Source organism: Vipera berus (genome assembly GCF_964194415.1).
Source record: "Vipera berus genome assembly, chromosome: 4".
NCBI classification, from domain to species: Eukaryota; Metazoa; Chordata; class Lepidosauria; order Squamata; family Viperidae; genus Vipera; species Vipera berus.
The window spans coordinates 99,793,590-99,811,702 of NC_138206.1; the positions used below are offsets into that span (position 1 = coordinate 99,793,590).

At 39.9% G+C, this 18,113-nt stretch overlaps 1 protein-coding gene across 1 annotated transcript in view; it reads right to left on the reverse strand.

Moving 5' to 3' along the window:
• Nucleotides 1–18,113, reverse strand: part of CFAP99 (cilia and flagella associated protein 99) — a gene marked incomplete at its 3' end in the record, with an annotated part of 51,523 nt that continues 33,410 nt past the window's right edge. The window contains exons 11-16 of the mRNA XM_081326984.1: nucleotides 14,119–14,323; nucleotides 9,222–9,363; nucleotides 7,980–8,131; nucleotides 5,556–5,761; nucleotides 1,874–2,054; nucleotides 1–159 (exon numbers count right to left, since the gene is read on the reverse strand). Coding sequence (XP_081183110.1) covers nucleotides 1–159; nucleotides 1,874–2,054; nucleotides 5,556–5,761; nucleotides 7,980–8,131; nucleotides 9,222–9,363; nucleotides 14,119–14,323 — 1,045 coding nt within the window. The remainder of the gene's footprint in view (nucleotides 160–1,873; nucleotides 2,055–5,555; nucleotides 5,762–7,979; nucleotides 8,132–9,221; nucleotides 9,364–14,118; nucleotides 14,324–18,113) is intronic.

Consider the following 18,113-nt stretch of genomic DNA (forward strand, 5'->3'; position numbering starts at 1 on the left):
CTAACTTCTTAATATGCAAGCATTGGTTCCAGTTCTTAGTGCTTCATTTGTTATCATTTTTTGAGCATTATCTCTAGACATAAGATCCTGCTGAAGCATTTTAAATTGCTGTTGTCGACTTTCTTCCCATTTCTTCCAGCGGTCCTCTCCTTGAGATTTCTGTGAAAACAAAATATATCCTAATATTAATTCAAAGATGTTAAATAATCATTGCAACATGCTCTACATGAGGCTGCTCTTGAAGACCATCCAGATGCCGCAAGTGGTCCAGAATGCAATGGCACACGCTGATTGGGGTGCCTCACAATTTATTCAAGTAACACCAGTAGGATCTCTATCAACATCCCTAAGAAGTTTAATACATCCCTAAGATCCTGCACCTAAGTAAACTGATAATGGTTTGACTATAAAGTCTCAGTGAACTTGAAAAAGATTGGAAAGACGCAAGAAAAAAAAAAGATCCCTTTTATGTGGCCTTTCATCAAGCTATTTAAAATTTTCCTGATTTTTTTATTGCAATAAACTGAAATGGCCTCTTGTTTTTCTTCATCTGGTAGCTGGTATTATAATTATTTCCTAGGTACTTGAGTGAAAGGAAGAGCTTGAATCTTTCAAACCCCATATTGTTCTCATTGCTTTATTATTTTCCCTTTCAGGAAAGCCAATTTCAATAAACTTCCATGGACTGAACTCCTCAGATCAAAAGGATCAGGATTTTTATTTTGATTTTTTTTAAAAAAAGATACTGAAAGTACAACCATTTGCTAACAGTGTCACTCCTTGCTTCAGCTCTACATGCACTAAATTGACCCCTTTGAAATTCTCTTATCAAAAGAATGAAATGTCACTTCTGAACTGAAACAACCAAGCACTGGACTAGGTTACCTCAACAGTGAGCTAGCTGAGAGTGAGATCTAATGTGGACACATCCTACAAAAATAATTAATAAGTGATGCCACTAAGTCCCTTGTGAAGACGAGCTTGCAAATGTAATTTTAGATCCCTTTCTCTGAAGTTCCTCATGCAAATGGATATGGTAACATAGGACTGGAGAAGGTGCTATTGTTTTGTGTTCAAATAACAGGAAAAAAGCTGTTATTTGAAAACAGAAAACTTAGGCAAAATTCTGGAACAGATTATTAAGCAGTTGCTATGTAGGCATTTAAAAATTAAAAATTAAAGCACTGTTTATCAGAAAGCAATGCTGCTTGGAATTGCTAGTGTCCTCATTATTTAGCTGAGCACTTCTCTGCTTGATCAGCAGGTGAGATACTGTTGCCAATTTAAAGTCAAAATCAATCTATTCTCCTCAAATTCCACTAGGTATTAGGCAAATCCCACTTCACTAACAACTTCACCTTGGCTTGAAGATGTGCATCACTTGCCTCGTGCCTTCTGAAGAACAGCAAAGAAAGGGGTGACCCCATTCTAGCAGTTGGGATTAATGTGTACTTGATGGTCACCCCACCAATCTGCTTTTCTAGCCTTTGATGAGCAGTGGTGAAATAAAATTGGGAAAGGATGGAATTATAGTAATTATTTTTCTCTTTGAAAATTTAAATTTCAAAAACTGAAAATTTGTGTAACACAACTCTTTCAGATGTTAATCAAGTATTGACATATGTGTTAACATTTGAATCAGCTGTTTTATACAAATTTTATACAAACATTTTTGAAACTTGTCATGCATGAGTCTTGTATGAGTTATGAATGGAAATTTGTTTTATGATTAAGTTATATACATTAAATGTATTAAATGTGTGTATGTTTAATTTAAGTGTAAAGCTAGAATATACAATTATTCAAATTTCCACATGTGCTTCAAAGACAGTTTTATAAAATGCAAAATAAAGCGTTATTTTCCTTTTCTTACTTTGTCTAACTTCCAAGATTGCTTTGATTTTTCATTAGACTTCAGAAATTTAGTTTTTAAATATTCATTTCGCATTTTACGTTCAGCAGACTTTTCCATAATTTTTTTCTGTAGATCTAAAACTTGTTCCTCTTTTAAAATGGCTTCACGAAGTGAAGTCTTCGTTTTGTTTTCCTCCTGTCTAAAAAAAAAGCAGTGCAATTCACTGTGACCCAGAAACAATTACAATTTAATGAGAAAGACATACAATAAAGGAAAACTGGCAGAGTTTCAATTTCTTCAAAAAACACATCAGAAATGTCTTAAAATTAATGTAACTCTCATATACTTCTTTTGAATCAGTTGCAGTGGCAAAATAATCTCTTAATTTTTCCCACTATTTAAAAAAAAAAAGCCAGTGGGACTTCTGGTTTGACATCGCGGTGGAATGGGCGTAGGAAGACAGGGCTCCATCTTTCATGTTCGATTTTGTCCCACTGGGGATCCTGGAAAGAGTCAAAAGTCACCCCGTAGAGGTGACAAGCAAGGACGGGACCCTTGTTGATCGCGGGAGGGCGGCAGCACTTCTGTTGGATCCGAGGAAGCCCTTCAAACCGGTGGGGGAAAGACTGACTACATTCGTGTAGCCAGTCACAAGCTGCTGACAACTGAAGAAAATAAGCACCAAAGAGCAACTTTTCAGCAACGTGGATGAAACTGGTGAGACCCTATTCTCTCTTTATGACTCTAAGACTTCTGCCTGGGAAAAAGTGCCCAAAGCACCCTTCCCAATGAGAGGGGGAAGGGGAATTTCCATCCCATTCCCTCAGGAAAAGAAAAGCAACAAACTAATCAATTGGTGGAAACAGAGAAAATTACAAGATTAATTTGGAATTAATACACATATATGGCTTTGAAATTTGGGGACTAAAAGGGCTTTTGAGACTTTTTTAAAAAATAAAGAGATTTGAAAAGTTTGTAATATAAATTTGGATTTAAAAAGCTGGAAAACAGCACTAATGACATATAGTGCTGAATTATGGCACTACAATTTGTTATACCTAAAGGAAACTTGGCTTAAAGCCAAGATTTAGATAAGAAGACTTGCTGTTCTTGGAAAATTTCACTTTTGAAGACTGCAGCTGGGAAAAAGGGAAAAAAACTTTTGGGCTGCTTATCAATGTGGCAGAGACGATAGAACTATTTTGAAACTGGCCTGCCTGAACTACGAATATAAGTATTTACTGACTTTCAGAGCTGTGTTGTGGAACTACTTCCCTGCAGGAGAAACACACATCATTGCTTGAGATGATGGAATATTTCAGATTATAAATCTTTGATTGATGAACAATTTTTATTATAAAGACCACCCACAAAAAATGAAATGGATATCCCATACTCAGCTTTAAATGGTTAAAAAACCATCTCTAACACTTGTCCCCAAGTCTTCAGTTTGATATACCACCAAGAAAATATGTATGAAGATCAGAAAGAAATTCTCTCCATGTTGAAATTAATACAAGAGTCTATTGCTTTAGCTCGTGATGAGACTAGAAATAACACAAAGGAGATAAAAGAACAATTTTCTAATCTAAATTACAAACCCAGAACATGATTACAAAGAAGGAACTAGCAACCCAGAAAATAGAAGGAAAACTAGAGAAAGCAGATTCAAAGATGGAGGACCTAAAGGAAGGAACTTAAAAGATTCAGATAACTGAAGAACTAGAAGACAGAGTGATAATATGGGAAATGGAAAAGACATCTTACCAATCAAGACTTCAGAACGTATTTGAGGAAAAGGAAGAAGAACTGATTGAATGGAAGATAGAGCTGTTAGAACTGTGGGGAATTGGAGAAGGAGGGAGGCTGTTTAATGAGTATCAATGGGTTTGTTCTTCCAAAAATACTTTAACCAAATGGTCTTTCTTACTCCAAGCAATATACACAAAAACAGAGGAAAAATTACTTGATGATTCAAAGGCATTGACTTGGATAGTTAGTTGGCAAAGGAAGAAAGCTAGAGTAAGACTGAAGAAAATAGAGTTTTTGATCCATTAGATGGGATATTATATTATTAACAAGATGTTTGAATATGGTGGCAAATAGATAATTGCTAGAAATAGAAGTATTATCATAACTAGAAAGATACGATTTGTAATTAGAATATTAGATTTTGGTATGAGAAGGGAAATAGGAAAATGCTAAGAAGTTTGAATAAAGGAAACTTTTGGTTACCCAACTATAGCTTACTTTGAAATTATAAACAATAGAGACAGTTTGAACACTGATGGGAAATTTAAAAAAAATAAAAAGGAAAAACAGAATACTGATTGAACATATGGATATTAAGTGCAAATGCAATTAGAAGTTATCTAAAACAGATATTATTGATATTATGAGAAAAATGTAATAAAGATGTTGATATTCAATTGTATATTTATTAATAACAATAAGAATTGTATTTGCCCAGTGGGAAAACAGGTACTACCGGAAGAAGACAGGAAACATTTGATGATGTTATATTGGATCTAGAGTCTAGACTGAAGAAGTTAATATATACCACTGAATTACTAATGGACCCAGACAACACATTGTTTAAGTTTTTGACTTTAAAATTAGAAAATTAATAAAATATTTATTTTTAAAAAGCCAGCAATAAATAGGTAAGATATACTTCAGCTGAGATTAATTTTCAGGTTACGTAACTTCCAACTGTACAGCAATCTGATTAATGGCAAGAACCTTAAGCCAATTCCCAAATATGAGCACTACAATTCAGTGTCTGTTGAGATTCAGATTCACCTAAAATACAGATACAGGTAGTCCTCAACTTATAACAGTTCATTTAGTGATTGTTCAAAGTTACAACGGCATTAGAAAAAGTTTTTGATTGTTTTTCACACTAGTGAACCATTGCAGCATTGCAATCCGATTGATTCGGATGCTTTGCAACTGGTTCGTATTTATGACAGTTGCAATGTCCCAGAGTCATGTGATCAGCTTTTGTGACCTTCTGACAAGCAAAGTCAATGGGGAAGCCAGATTCATTTAACAACTATCTTCCTAACTTAACAACTGCAGTGATTCACTTAACAATTGGAGCAAGAAAGGTTGTAAAATAGTGCTAAACCCACTTAACAAATGTTTCACTTAGCAACATAAATCTTGGGCTCAACTGTGGTCGTTAGTCAAGGACTACCTGTATTGTACATTTTTATTGTTAATTTTCCACCTAACAGATTTCAGATTTTTTCAACTGAATTATACACTTTGTTATATTAAAGGTGGAAAAAATTCTGAAATGATTTATCTCAGTCTAATTTTTTTACACTTCAAAAACCTGGCATTTTAACAGGTGTGTAGACTTTTTATATCCACTGTACTTCAAATAGAAAATCCTTCCTGTTTTCACAAGTATGAAATCCCTGCACTGTCCTTAAAAATATAACAGATACTGTATCAAAGAAATACCCTTTCAAAAATTGTGAACATACAGTATTTCAGATTTTGGTTATTCTGAAGCACAGAACATTGGTGAAAATCCATTCTTAAAGCCCACAATGAGCAACATTTGGCCTTGTCTATGAGATTATTAAAGAAAGAAATTTAGTGTGTACTTTTATGTCATGTGGTTCATCGTAAATAATGGCATTGTTTAAACAGTGGTCTCTGAATAAATATCACAATATTTCAAACTAACTTTAATGCAGCTGCTCTGCCAAATTGTTCTCTGAACATACAGATTTGTTCCAGTTTATCCAAAAGAAGTTGTTCCTTAGCATGTTTTTCATGGATTATCAGATCCCTCTTCTCTTCTTCTGCTTTTTGCTGAGATTCTTTCAGCAAAGTTAAACGTTCTTGAAGTTCCACAAATGACATTTCACCCAGTACACCATGATTAGCAGTCTAGGGAAAGAAAAGCAGAAGTACCATATTTCTGTTGTACCTTAATTTACATTACAGTCCACACTTGGACAAAAAAAATGCAATCCTGGGAGTTTGGGATTGTCCCCAACTCATCCTGTTCCACTATTACCATGTTTCCTGCTCTTCTTGCTGGGGATTAAGTCTTGAACTTTTGTTGCAACAAATATAAAATGTAAATTGACTTTAAGTCTTGAACTGGTTTTAAGTAAGGAATGATGCAAAGATTTAGGAAAGACATATAGACTTGCAGTATAACTTATTCACTTGTTTGTTCAACTGATGGCATAGCTGAAATTACACAAATAAGTGTAGCTGTCAATCTATAACACAGTTCCTTACAGAAAGTCCTGATTTGTCTCTCTGACAGTTTTTACCTACAGAGAAACTGGAGGACAGAAGAAAACCAGTTATCCTTAATTTGATACTAGTCACTATTGTGTAACAATGGGAGAAAATGACTCTGTAATGCTGCATTTCTTCATTTTAATGGAAACTAAACCTAAGTCTAGTCAAACCTATTGTATATATTGGACTTCAAGAATATGGGCATCACAGAGCTCTTGAATAGACAGGGTATAAATCTAACAATAATAAAATTCATTTTAATAAATATGTAGTAAATATGTTCTCATGTAAGGTGAAGCTAATGGGAAAGGAAGTCAAAGTAACTAAGGAGACTTTACAAAGGAGGAGATGCTAAAAGCACAACTGTAGTGTTATTTAAATTTAGTAGCTGGAGCAGTGGGACTGTGAAGTGAGCCAGAATACACAGTTGTGGTTGATTGGTTAGAGCAGGGGTGTCAAACTCAATTTCATTGAGGGCCGCATCAGCATTGCAGTTGCCCTCAGGGGGCCGGGTGGGTGTGGCCAGGGTGGGCGTGGCCTACTGGGTGGGCGTGGCCAAAGTGTGTGTGGCCTACTGGGTGGGCGTGGCCAGCTCTACATCGTTCGCATCACGGGTGCCTATAGGGGCCCGGGCAGGAGTGGGACAGATCTGAGGGTCTCTGGCAGAAGGAGGGTCTCTGGGCCAGGGCCAAGGCAGTGGGGGCTGTTCCCTCACTGTTTCCAGGATGGCTTCGCAGGCCACATGAAACCACTTCGTGGGCCGGATCCAGCCCCCGGGCCTTGTGTTTGACATGTCTGGGTTAGAGTACTGGTTCCTGTGTGAGGCAATCTGCACTGTGATTGGCTGCTGTGGGTGTAAAGGGGGAGTTTCCCTTTATTCCTTCCTTTTTCTTCTGTATACCCTGATGATTTACCTCATGGTGCTCCTGTTAGCCTGACTATCTTGTCTGTTGTAAACATAAGAGGTAAAATATACTTATTTATATAAAACTACAAGTTCATATCAGCATCTTTGATTTCATTTGGATACCTGCTGCGCAATTCCCTTACATGTAGCCAATGTAACTAAACAGAAAATTTAATGAAGATCTGAAAACAGAAAATAATGCATAGACACAGTATAATGGAAAGACAGTATAATCATCTTACTGTTACCAAATAAAACAACATCACATTCACATATGTAATTTCTTTGAGAAATGAAGTACAAACAGAAATAAGGTAAGCAGCAGCAATCTGTGGATTAGCTTTGATTTTCATTGGGAAAAAGTATATGGCAAAATATGTAACTTTCTTGGCTCTTGCTATATGGAATCAGCCTTAAGGATCAATGTAACAACTGGCACATGGCCAATGGACCTTGGGTTGCCCAACCTCATGGTTAATATTATGAATGAAAACAAACAAACAAACAAAATATCTTACTAGTAAAACAGATTAAGATTCATGGTGCTGAGCTAAATGAGCCACCTTTTTAATCTTCTTTCCTGACAATTTAGAAGCTTAATTATCAGAAATAAAAGTATAAGAAAGGTGGATTGCCAGAAAATATCGAAGATACTACAGATTTCATATTCCTATCATAAAAAAATTACACTAAATAAGGTGCCCACAAAAAAAGTAATGGATCCGATAGGTCATGTTCTAGCAATGAAAACTATAAAGATTATAATGCTATCTAACATTGTGACAATGGTTTCTAAGCCACCAGAAAAATTAATGGAGAAGGAATATTAGAGGTTGTAATTTTTAGTTAGGTATTAGAATAAGAAAGGATTCATAAGTTATAATAAACAAAAAACTTCTTTTTCTATTTCACTGTTGGCTTATCCATATTTTATTATGAGCTTACCTCGGTTAAGTCAATAAATCTATTTTTAAAGAATGGCAGGTATTCTAGAGCTCTTATTTGCTGAATCAGTTCATTTTTTTTTCTTAATTTCTCTTCTTCCTCTTTTAAAGCCTGAAGTAGTATGTCCTGGTTTTTTTTAGATATCTCTTGCACTAGAAAAGCAGGAAAAAAATATAAACTTTACTAATATAGTGCCAAAAATAAATAAATATAGAAATAATTAGCAAATGGAGTGAATTCCAGTGTAAATGGTAATTGGAGAGCTCAGTAAGCAGAGAATACTTTTCCAAAGAGCTCTTGCTACTTTGCAACTTGAATCAATGGTCAGTAACAATATCATCAACATATGCAGATCCGTATTCCATTCCATTCCATCCCATTCCTGCTGATGGCTTCTATAGACACCATAAGGGCAGAAGATTCTTTAATTGGTTTTTAGGGGCATTTAGAGATTCCACAGGTTAAAAGCACCGCCAGGATGCAGAGGGAGTCCATTTTTTTGGAATGAAATCTATCTAGAAAGCTTTAAGTTCTGAAGTATTCAAGAGATGTTTTTAAGAAAATTTTCAGAGGCTTATAAATTGGTGGTGGTAAAGCTTTTAGGTGCAACCTCTTTTAAGTGCAAAGCTTTTAAGTGCAATCTCTGAAACCTATCAGTTTTCTCATTTTAATTTGTCTTCTCAAATAAGATAGCTGGAAGTCACAGAATAGCAGCTAATGGTGGAATGTATAAAGGGTAGATTTATGATTGATTGGACTCATTCTCGGTCTTCCTCCAGTGGTGCTCTTGGCCCTTTCCAACATCCTCAACAACTCTGTGAACTATGGGGAGGAGCCAGGAGAGATGGGCCAAGAGAGGGCACATGAGCATGATCCTGTCACCACCTCAGCCGCTGGTTGATTTCAGCTGTGGCCAAAGCCTTCACAGCAGACATTCCCCAGGACATTCCTCCAGCTCACTCGGGAACCCGAGAGGGTCCATTGTTTGCTGAGGATAGATTATTTAAAGATGTCCAGCTTCCCTGTGGAAGGGGGCACCACTGGAAAATTTCAAGGACACTATGGCATGATCTGATCATGACAGAGGGGATAATGATAAAATCCCACACCAGATCTCCTTGCTATTGCTCCAACAAGAAGAATGCTTATGAAATGACATTTTAATAGTTTCTCTCAAGTTCATGAATACTCTTGTTGCTAAATAACTTTGTTTAAAGTCTATAGATCTGTCACTATTAATACCTATTTGCTGTTTGCATTTTTGGAGTTTCATTTGTGCTTGCTTCACATTTTTATGTCCCTCTGCCACTTGCTGAACCTTTTTTTCCTTTTCCTTCCTTTCGTGAAGGAATCTTTCTGCACACTGGTGACGGATTTCTGCTGTCTAAAATCCAAACAAACAGATGTAACTCTTAGTAAGTTTAATTAGAAAAAAAGTTTATTTTAAATGATTTCACAATAGTCTTCCATATTTTTCACATTCAAAAGCTAAAATGATTAGAAGGGAAGTTACAAACACAATTTTATCCCAGCTTCTCTGCAAATCTATTGTGGGCAGTGCATGAAGACTTGCAGGGACCTGAAAAGAAACTCAGGTAGGTGCATTAATATATTTTTGACATTAAAACTCTGATTAGGTTTTTGACATTAAAACTCTGATTAGGTTTTTAATTTTTGAACTTCCTGGGACAGTGGTTTACGTTGCTTTTGCATATATATATATATATATATATATATATATATATATATATATATATATATATATATATATATATATATATATATATATATATATATATATATATATATATATATATATATATATATAAAAGGAATGCTTTTCTTTCAGCTTTTTCTTGCCTGAGTTCAACTAAAAATACTCGTATCTTTCAACTCTCCATTATTTGAATCTTTGCCATTCTTTTTAAATGCCTCTCTTAATGTCCAGTTCATTAATTGATACAATTTCATTAATGTTCAGGATCTTTTGTGGTGGATAAAGATGCCATTACTTCTATGAAGGAAAACAATGACACATTTAGACAAGATTATAGAAGATACTGATAACAACGCTAACAAATATTAGGATGATTAGGACAATATAATCCATTGCTGTGAAGGCTGAATACTAAGAAAGGAAAAGAAAAAAGGGTGAACACTTTCAACTTGTGGATTTGTATAATAAATGTTTACTAGGGTACGGTGGACTGAGAAGAGAACCAATCAATTTTGGATCGGATAAAATGCTGCCTGTTTGTGTCAAAACCTTAAGCAAGTGAGGTGAACAGAAACTGAACTAGAAAAAAATTATACGCTTAGCATAGTTGAGGGCAATAGGAGAAAGGGAAAATAATGGACAATGTGAGTGGGTAAAATTAAAGTGACTCCTGGAATTTCCTTAGAAATAGAAATTGCTCAAGGGTCACCAGGAGTGAAATTCAGATCAACATAAATTAACTATTCCTTACTACTTCTATATCTTTCTCTTTAATCTCTATATGGATCATCTTCTTAAGCCTGGATTAATCATACAACTTTCCATCCATGCACTTCTGTAGTTATCACCCATATTCCTCCCTTGAAATTAATTATGAAGACGCCTTCAGTATTTCCTTTCTCAGAATGTTATTACTCTCTTGAAAATTGGAGGAGGAAATATTATGTATACTATTTTGAGCTCCTCTCTCTCTCTCAAATTAGTATTCTGCAATATCTTCTTAGATTCACAGTAGCTTACAGCTTAAATACAAATGCTAAAATACAAAACATTTCCCCACACCTACAATATGTAGTTTGTATTTTATATTTTCAGCAGACATCATCCTTTATCTTAGCTAAATAATTTGATCTGAAAAAAGCAGCAATGGTAGGAAGCATAAAGGAATAAAACAAACCCTCATAAAGCAAGTGATTAAAAGCTGATCAACATGTATACAAAACCATTTGGAGATCTGAAATCAGATAACAATACACTGATACCAAACTCTCTATATCAGGGGCCACATCAGCATTGTGGTTGCCCTCGGGGGGCTGGGTAGGTATGGCCAGGGTGGGCGTGGCCTACTGGGTGGGCGTGGCTAGAGTGTGTATGGCCTACTGGGTGGGCATAGCCAGCTCTACATCGTTCGCATCACGGGTGCCTATGGGGGCCTGGGCAGGAGTGGGACAGATCTGAGGGTCTCTGGCAAAAGGAGGGTCTCTGGGCCAGGGCCAAGGCAGCAGGGACCATTCCCTCACTGTTTCCAGGATGGCTTCGGGGGCCACATGAAACCACTTCACAGGCCGGATCCGGCCCCCGGGCCTTGTGTTTGACATGTCTGCTCTATATCATCTTGAAAAGCAAAACATATGCAAGCCACGAAGACATATCTAGATGCAGCAGTAAATTTCACAAGATACAATAAATCAAAATTGCATCTTAACAAAACAGAGGCACTGTGAACAGGAAGAGGGAGATTATGTAGTTTCTTATTGTTACTAAATTTGAATAATAAACATTAGGTGCTTTATGCATTATAGCCTTTGCCAGTGCTTTTTTTCTAAAAATAAAAAGGTGCCGGAACTCTTATCTTGGCAGGCGCAGGAGGCAAGGGTGGGTGGGGTGGGGCAGTGCTGCTGCGGTCACGGGTGCGAGGGGTGTTGGCGGCGGGCTCCCCCCCGGGGCCGGCGCGGCTAGTGCTGTGGGAGCAGCAGGGCCCACTCTATATGGCGGGGCTGCGCGGGGCGGGCAGCGGAGGCGGTGCAGGCCAGGCGATGCAGGGCGGCCACTTAGGCACGCAGGGCGAGGCAACGGTGGTGCAGGTCCAGCACCAGGTAGGCCACCAGCCTGGCTGACACGGGTGAGCACAAGGAAGGAGTGCACATGGACTCCGCAGAACCCACCTCCCACTCCTTGTCCTCTCTTACCTACCTAGTTGAGATGGTGTAGTTGGGCAGCAGGGAGGGATGCAAAGTTCCTGCCTACTCGCTTTCACTGCAGACAACTAGCCGATGCAATGTTTGCCAGCCAGGTCTTTTGGCGCGCTCAGCAGCAATTCCTATTGGCTTTCGAAAGCCAATAGGCTTTTGAAAGCCAGTAGAGAGAGTAGCATAGCTTGTGCAAAAGCTTTTTTTGTGTGTGCAAAAAAAGGTGCCCGAATGCCATTCTGAGCGTTCGGTGAGGAAAAAAGCCCTGCTGTTATGTTTTAATCTTATGATTTTAAAATTATATTTTTTCTATTGTAAATTGCCCCAAACCTCGCCATGTGGATCGCATACAAATATTATATAATTGGTAAATAAAGGTAGAACATATGTTAAATATACATCAAATGATAATATGCTTCCCTACAGTCAATTCTTGCTCAATGACAGACCAAGGAGTTAACTTGGAAAGGCAAGAGGAAAATTTAGAAGAGATCTGTGCAACTTGTAGAAGGGAAAGGCGCACACTGATAAATTAAAAATCTTTGTGGTCTGCAAAGGAATGCTGGTGGGCTAATCAATGATTTGGTGACTAGAGGAGCATCTAAAGTGTTGGAGCTTGTGGTCATGGTAAGCCATAGAGGCACTAGGCAACATGACTTTCAGGGCAGTGGTGGTGATTTTATTACTTTTGTTTTTTAAAGTCTGTGCTCTGTCCAAGGGTGCTTGGTAGGCTGCATGTACAGGCCTGGTCTAGAATTTATTTTGGAGCATTCAACTATCTAGAGCAGGCATGTCAAACTCATTTTGTTTGAGGCAACTTCTTATAAAAGAATTGCCATTAATTTGTTTTAATAAAATAATTTAAATCAATTTTTCACTTGATTTCAAATTAAATGAATTATATTGGTTGACAATGATTATTTTTTTTAGTACAATTGCCAAATGCAATAAACTGGTTTTAGGTATATGTTACTGGAAGGAAAAAGCAATCCCTGCTGCGTTACTGATCCCAGAGAAGCATTTGCATGTATGCAGGTATCCTTGGGGTGCAATAGTTATGGATGAGAAATATTGGTTGCAAAGTTGGCATTTCTGGATGTAATACAGATATTTTGGACTTATTTTTGTTTCTTTACATGTTTGATATTTTTAAAAAGGCATATGCTACTGACTACGCTTATGCACATATGTAACATCTTTTGCAAGGATACATGATCACTGCTTGTCCAAAATTTTAATATACAGATAATACCACCAGAAATTATTTTAGCCTTTTTAATAAATGTTGTTATTGATGTTAAGCTCACCAGGGAAAACATCATATATTGTTATGTATATACTAGGTTAATTATTTAAAGACTGAAGTGCAACATAACTAGATTCTAAATAATCTATTTTTCAAAACACACAACAGTCCAAACAGTAAAAGTAAAATCCAAATTAAGAATATTTAATTCTTAAGAATTGTTTAGATTCAAAAGTTTTCAAGAGTGTACAAAAGATACTATTTTTTCTAGAATCAGCTAAATTAGACATATTACATTGAGAAAAATGTTTCTCATTTCTTTCCTGTTACCTTTGATTTCATTGCAGAGATGTTAACATAAGAAATAGATTACCGTATTTTGTTATCTGATTTTACCTTCCAAAAGACAGAAGGCAGATGAAAAATGTGAGGTTCTTTCTTGTTGGCTTTTTTGAATTAGCTGTTTTAGATTCTCAATGTTTAGTTCCTAAAGAAGTAATCCTGTAAATAATTTCAATGTCCTCCTCTTTTATGACTCAAGGACTTCAACTCCCAGAATTCCTGAGCCAGCATGGCTCAGCTTGGAAACCTCTCCCTTTCCCCTCAGCATGGCTGGCTCAGGATTTCTGGGAGTTGAAGTCCACGAGTCATAAAAAAGAGCCAGGTTTGCTAGCCCTGCAATAGGCTTAGGAAAGCCAATAAGGGAGGTGGGGGTTTTGGGGGGGGGTTGCAAAAAAAGGTGCCAGAACACCGTTCTGAGCGTTCTATGAGGAAAAAAAGCCCTGGCCTTTGCACAGATCCTTTTGGGACTGGGATTGAAAAAGAGGAAAGGGTTTTTTTATGAAAAGCATTAGTTTTTCTGCATACCTCAAGAATCTACTTAAAACTCCCTTTTTCTGCCAAATGTATCTATCTATAATTTAATAATGTATCTATAACTCACATGTGCAACTCAAACCCATATAAAATCTGAAGAACACTCAGTACCTCTTCTCTCTTCTGCTCAGCATTTTTTTTCTTTTCCTGAATGCAGTATTGGCGTGCTAAAATCGCATCCTCATAGCTTAGCTTTCCTTGTAGTTTTCTACATTCTGCTTCTGTCAACTCTTGGTCCAAATCCTTCCCACGCATTTGTTTTTGCCATTCTAGAAATTTTGATGGATCCTGTGCTCCTTGGAGGAGATGTTCAACTCTATAATAAAAATTAAAATAGGTTATTTGAAGGGAAACAGTGCAGCTCAAATATTGCTGTCTTAGGTGAAGGCTAGAATAGCTATAAGGGGAGCCCTTTGGCTCAGTTCTCTTTTGTCTCGTTTCCCCTGCATTTGCAGCCTTTTTCGTAGATAAATGTTAACCAAACACCCTAAGGCAGTGATGGCGAACCTTTTAGAGACCGAGTGCCCAAACTGCAACCCAAAACCCACTTATTTATTGCCAGGTGTCAGGGGGGATGTAGCCCACTGGGTGGGCGTGACTGTGGTGGTCATGACAGACTGGGTGGGTGTGGCCAAAGTGGACGTGGTCACCTCGATGTTGCTCGTGGGGAGGAATGCCTGTGGGGGCCAGGCAGGGTTGGGGGAGGTCCAGGGGGTCTTTGGCAGGTGGGGTGGTTGGACAGAGACTCGTCCTGCGGGGTGAGGCAGGGCGGGTATGCCAATTGCTGCGGGGCAAGGCAAGGTGAAGTAGGGGCCAGGGCAGCTACTGCCTGACACCATCAGCCCCCACACACAGAGGCCAGCGAGCGCATGGGGGCCGACAGTGTCTGTCAGCAACCACAGCCTGCCAGCTCCTTAACCAGCGCACTCTGGACAGCTAGCTGACAGTTGAGGAGACAATGCAGTGGGTCGTGCCTGGGAAAAGGAGAGCATGCGAGGCCAGGAGGGACGGGACAAGGGAGGAAGGAAACCAACTGTGCCAGGATGCATCCAGCCACGTGGGACCTCGGGTAGCTGGCTGAAGAGGGACGGTCGCCATCTCCGGGACCTGACATCCATGCCCACAAAGAGGGCTCTGAGTGCCACCTCTGGCATGCGTGCCATAGGTTCGCCACCACTGCCCTAAGGGTAACCCCTAGTTAAGTTGTTTTAGGTTGAGAAATAAGCTTTTTTTCACCTAGCACCTAGAAGCAAGCAAAAGTATAACCAGAAGCCAGCGTGGCTTTGTCAAAAGCAGATAATGCCGAGCAAATCTTATTTTATTAAAATTATTAATAAAATAATTTTATTAATTATAAAATCAGATTTTAATCTGCCTTCCCTGGGCGGTACATCGGAGGTGGCCCGAGAGTTCATGGCTTCCATGATGGCCATGGACCTGACCCAAATTATTCAGGACCCGACGCACGAGGGGGGAAACACACCTGATCTTATTTTTATCTCTGGGCAGTGGCTTAATGGTCTGGGGGGGTTACTCCAACATCTCAACCCCTTTCATGGACAGACCATTATCTCCTGCAGTTGGGCCTCCATCACGTCACCCCCCGCTGTCAGGAGGCGGAACCGACCAGATGGTTCCGCCCCAGGCGCCTGATGGACCCAGATAAGTTCCAGATGGCTCTTGGATTGATTCCTACCTCCCTCTCCCACAGCCCAGTTGAGTCCTTAGTTAATGCCTGGCAACAGGCTGCCTCAGAGGCTCTCGACCGCGTTGTGCCTTTGCAGTCTCTGACCCGGCTCGCTCCTTGGTTCTCCAAGGACCTGCGGGAGATGAAACGCCGGAGAAGGGGCCTAGAGAGCATTTGGAGAACCAGTCGGTCCGAGTCTGACTGAACACAGTTAAGATCCTTTTCTAGATCTTATCTTGTGGCAATGGAGGTGGCAAAGCGCGCTTACTTCACCACCCTCATTGCGTCCGCAGATAACCGCCCGGCCACCCTGTTTAGGGTGGTCCGCTCCCTTTTAAATCAAGGGACGGGAGAGGACCCCTTACGAGGACGGGCTAAGGAATTTAGTAAATATCTGGTGGACAAAATTGCTCAGATTCAGGCTGGTCTGGACTCTGACTGGGCAGTATCTGACGAGAGGAAAACGATGAGTTTGGCCGAGAACATTTGGGAAGAGTTTGATCCTGTGACTCCGGATGAAGTGGACAGGATCATGGGGAAATTAAGTGCCGCCACGTGTTTGTTGGACCCGTGTCCCTCCTGGCTGGTCTATGCCTCTCGGGAGGTTACACGAGGCTGGATCCTAGCAGTTATCAATGCCTCACTAAGTGAAGGGTACTTCCCTGCCGCCTTGAAAGAGGCGGTGGTAAGGCCCCTCCTTAAGAAACCTACATTGGACCCAGCTATTTTATATAATTTCCGTCCTGTCTCCAACCTTCGCTTTCTTGCGAAGGTCGTTGAGAGCGTGGTGGCATGGCAGCTCCCTTTGGTTCTGGAGGAAACTTAGTATCTGGATCCGTACCAATCGGGTTTCAGGCCCGGGTATAGCACGGAGACGGCATTGGTCGCTCTGGTGAATGATCTCTGGCAGGCCCAAGATAGGGGTTATTCCTCTGTCCTGGTCCTATTAGATCTCTCAGCGGCTTTTGATACCATCGACCACGGTATCTTGCTGCGTCATCTTGAGGGGTTGGGAGTGGGAGGCACCATTTTGCGGTGGTTCTCCTCCTACCTCTCGGGCCGTTCGCAGACGGTGTTGGCAGGGGGGCAGAGGTCAACCCCTAGGCCCCTTAGTTGTGGGGTGCCTCAGGGGTCGGTACTCTCGCCTCTCCTGTTCAACATCTATATGAAGCCGCTGGGAGAGATCATCTGTGGCTTCGGGGTGAGGCATCATCAATATGCTGATGATACCCAGCTTTTCATCTCCACCCCGAACCAACCCAGTGATGCCCTCGATATGATGTCCCGTTGCCTGGAAGCGGTACAGATTTGGATGGGAAAGAACAGGCTCCGGCTCAACCCGGCCAAGACTGAGTGGCTTTACGTACCGGCATCTCGTTTAGTCCAAGAGGTTCCATCTTTGGTTATAGGAGGAGAGATGTTACCTCCCGTTGATAGAGCACGCAATCTAGGCGTCCTCCTGGATTCATGACTCAGTTTTGAAGATCATACTGGAGTCGTGGCTAGGGGGGGCATTTGCCCAGATTCGCCTGGTACGCCAGTTACGCCCCTTTCTGGACCGAGATGCCCTACGCACAGTCACCCACGCACTTGTTACCTCCCATATAGATTACTGCAATGCTCTCTACATGGGGCTGCCCTTAAAGACCACCCGGAAGCTTCAGCTGGTGCAGAATGCGGCTGCACGGGTAGTGATGGGAGCATCCCGATACTCCCATATTACACCCTTCCTGCGTGAGCTGCATTGGTTACCGGTTGCCCTCCGGGTGACATTTAAGGTGCTGGTACTTACCTTTAAAGCCCTACATGGCTTAGGCCCGGGATACTTGCAGGACCATCTGCTACCAGGAACGAATTCCCATCGCCCAGTACGCTCACACAGAGAAGGCCTCCTCAGGGTACCGTTGGCTAGACAATGTCGGCTGGCGACCCCCAGGCCTTCTCTGTGGGAGCGCCAGCCCTGTGGAACCAGCTCCCCCCTGAGCTTCGGATGGCCCAAAATCTCCAGTCCTTTCGCCGCGGCCTCAAAACACTCCTTTTCCACCTGGCTGACCTGGACTGACAGGGATTTTAATTATGTTTTAAATTTCTTAACTCTAATTTTTAATTTATTTTAATTTTAATTTTAATTTATTGTACAGAGGCCTTTAATTTTAATTTTATCTTAACTTCTGTATTTATTATATGTTATTGTTGTTAGCCGCCCTGAGTCCTTCGGGAGATAGGGCGGCATATAAGTCCCAATAATAAATAAAATAAAATAAATAAATTTCCTCTTTGACAAAGTGATTAATTAGTGGACCAGCAAAATATTGGACATAGTATACCAACATTTCAGTAAGGAATTTCACAAAGTAGACCACAAAGTAGATTACTTCTTGCTAAACTAAAAAAAGGGCGAAATAGACAGCATCATCAC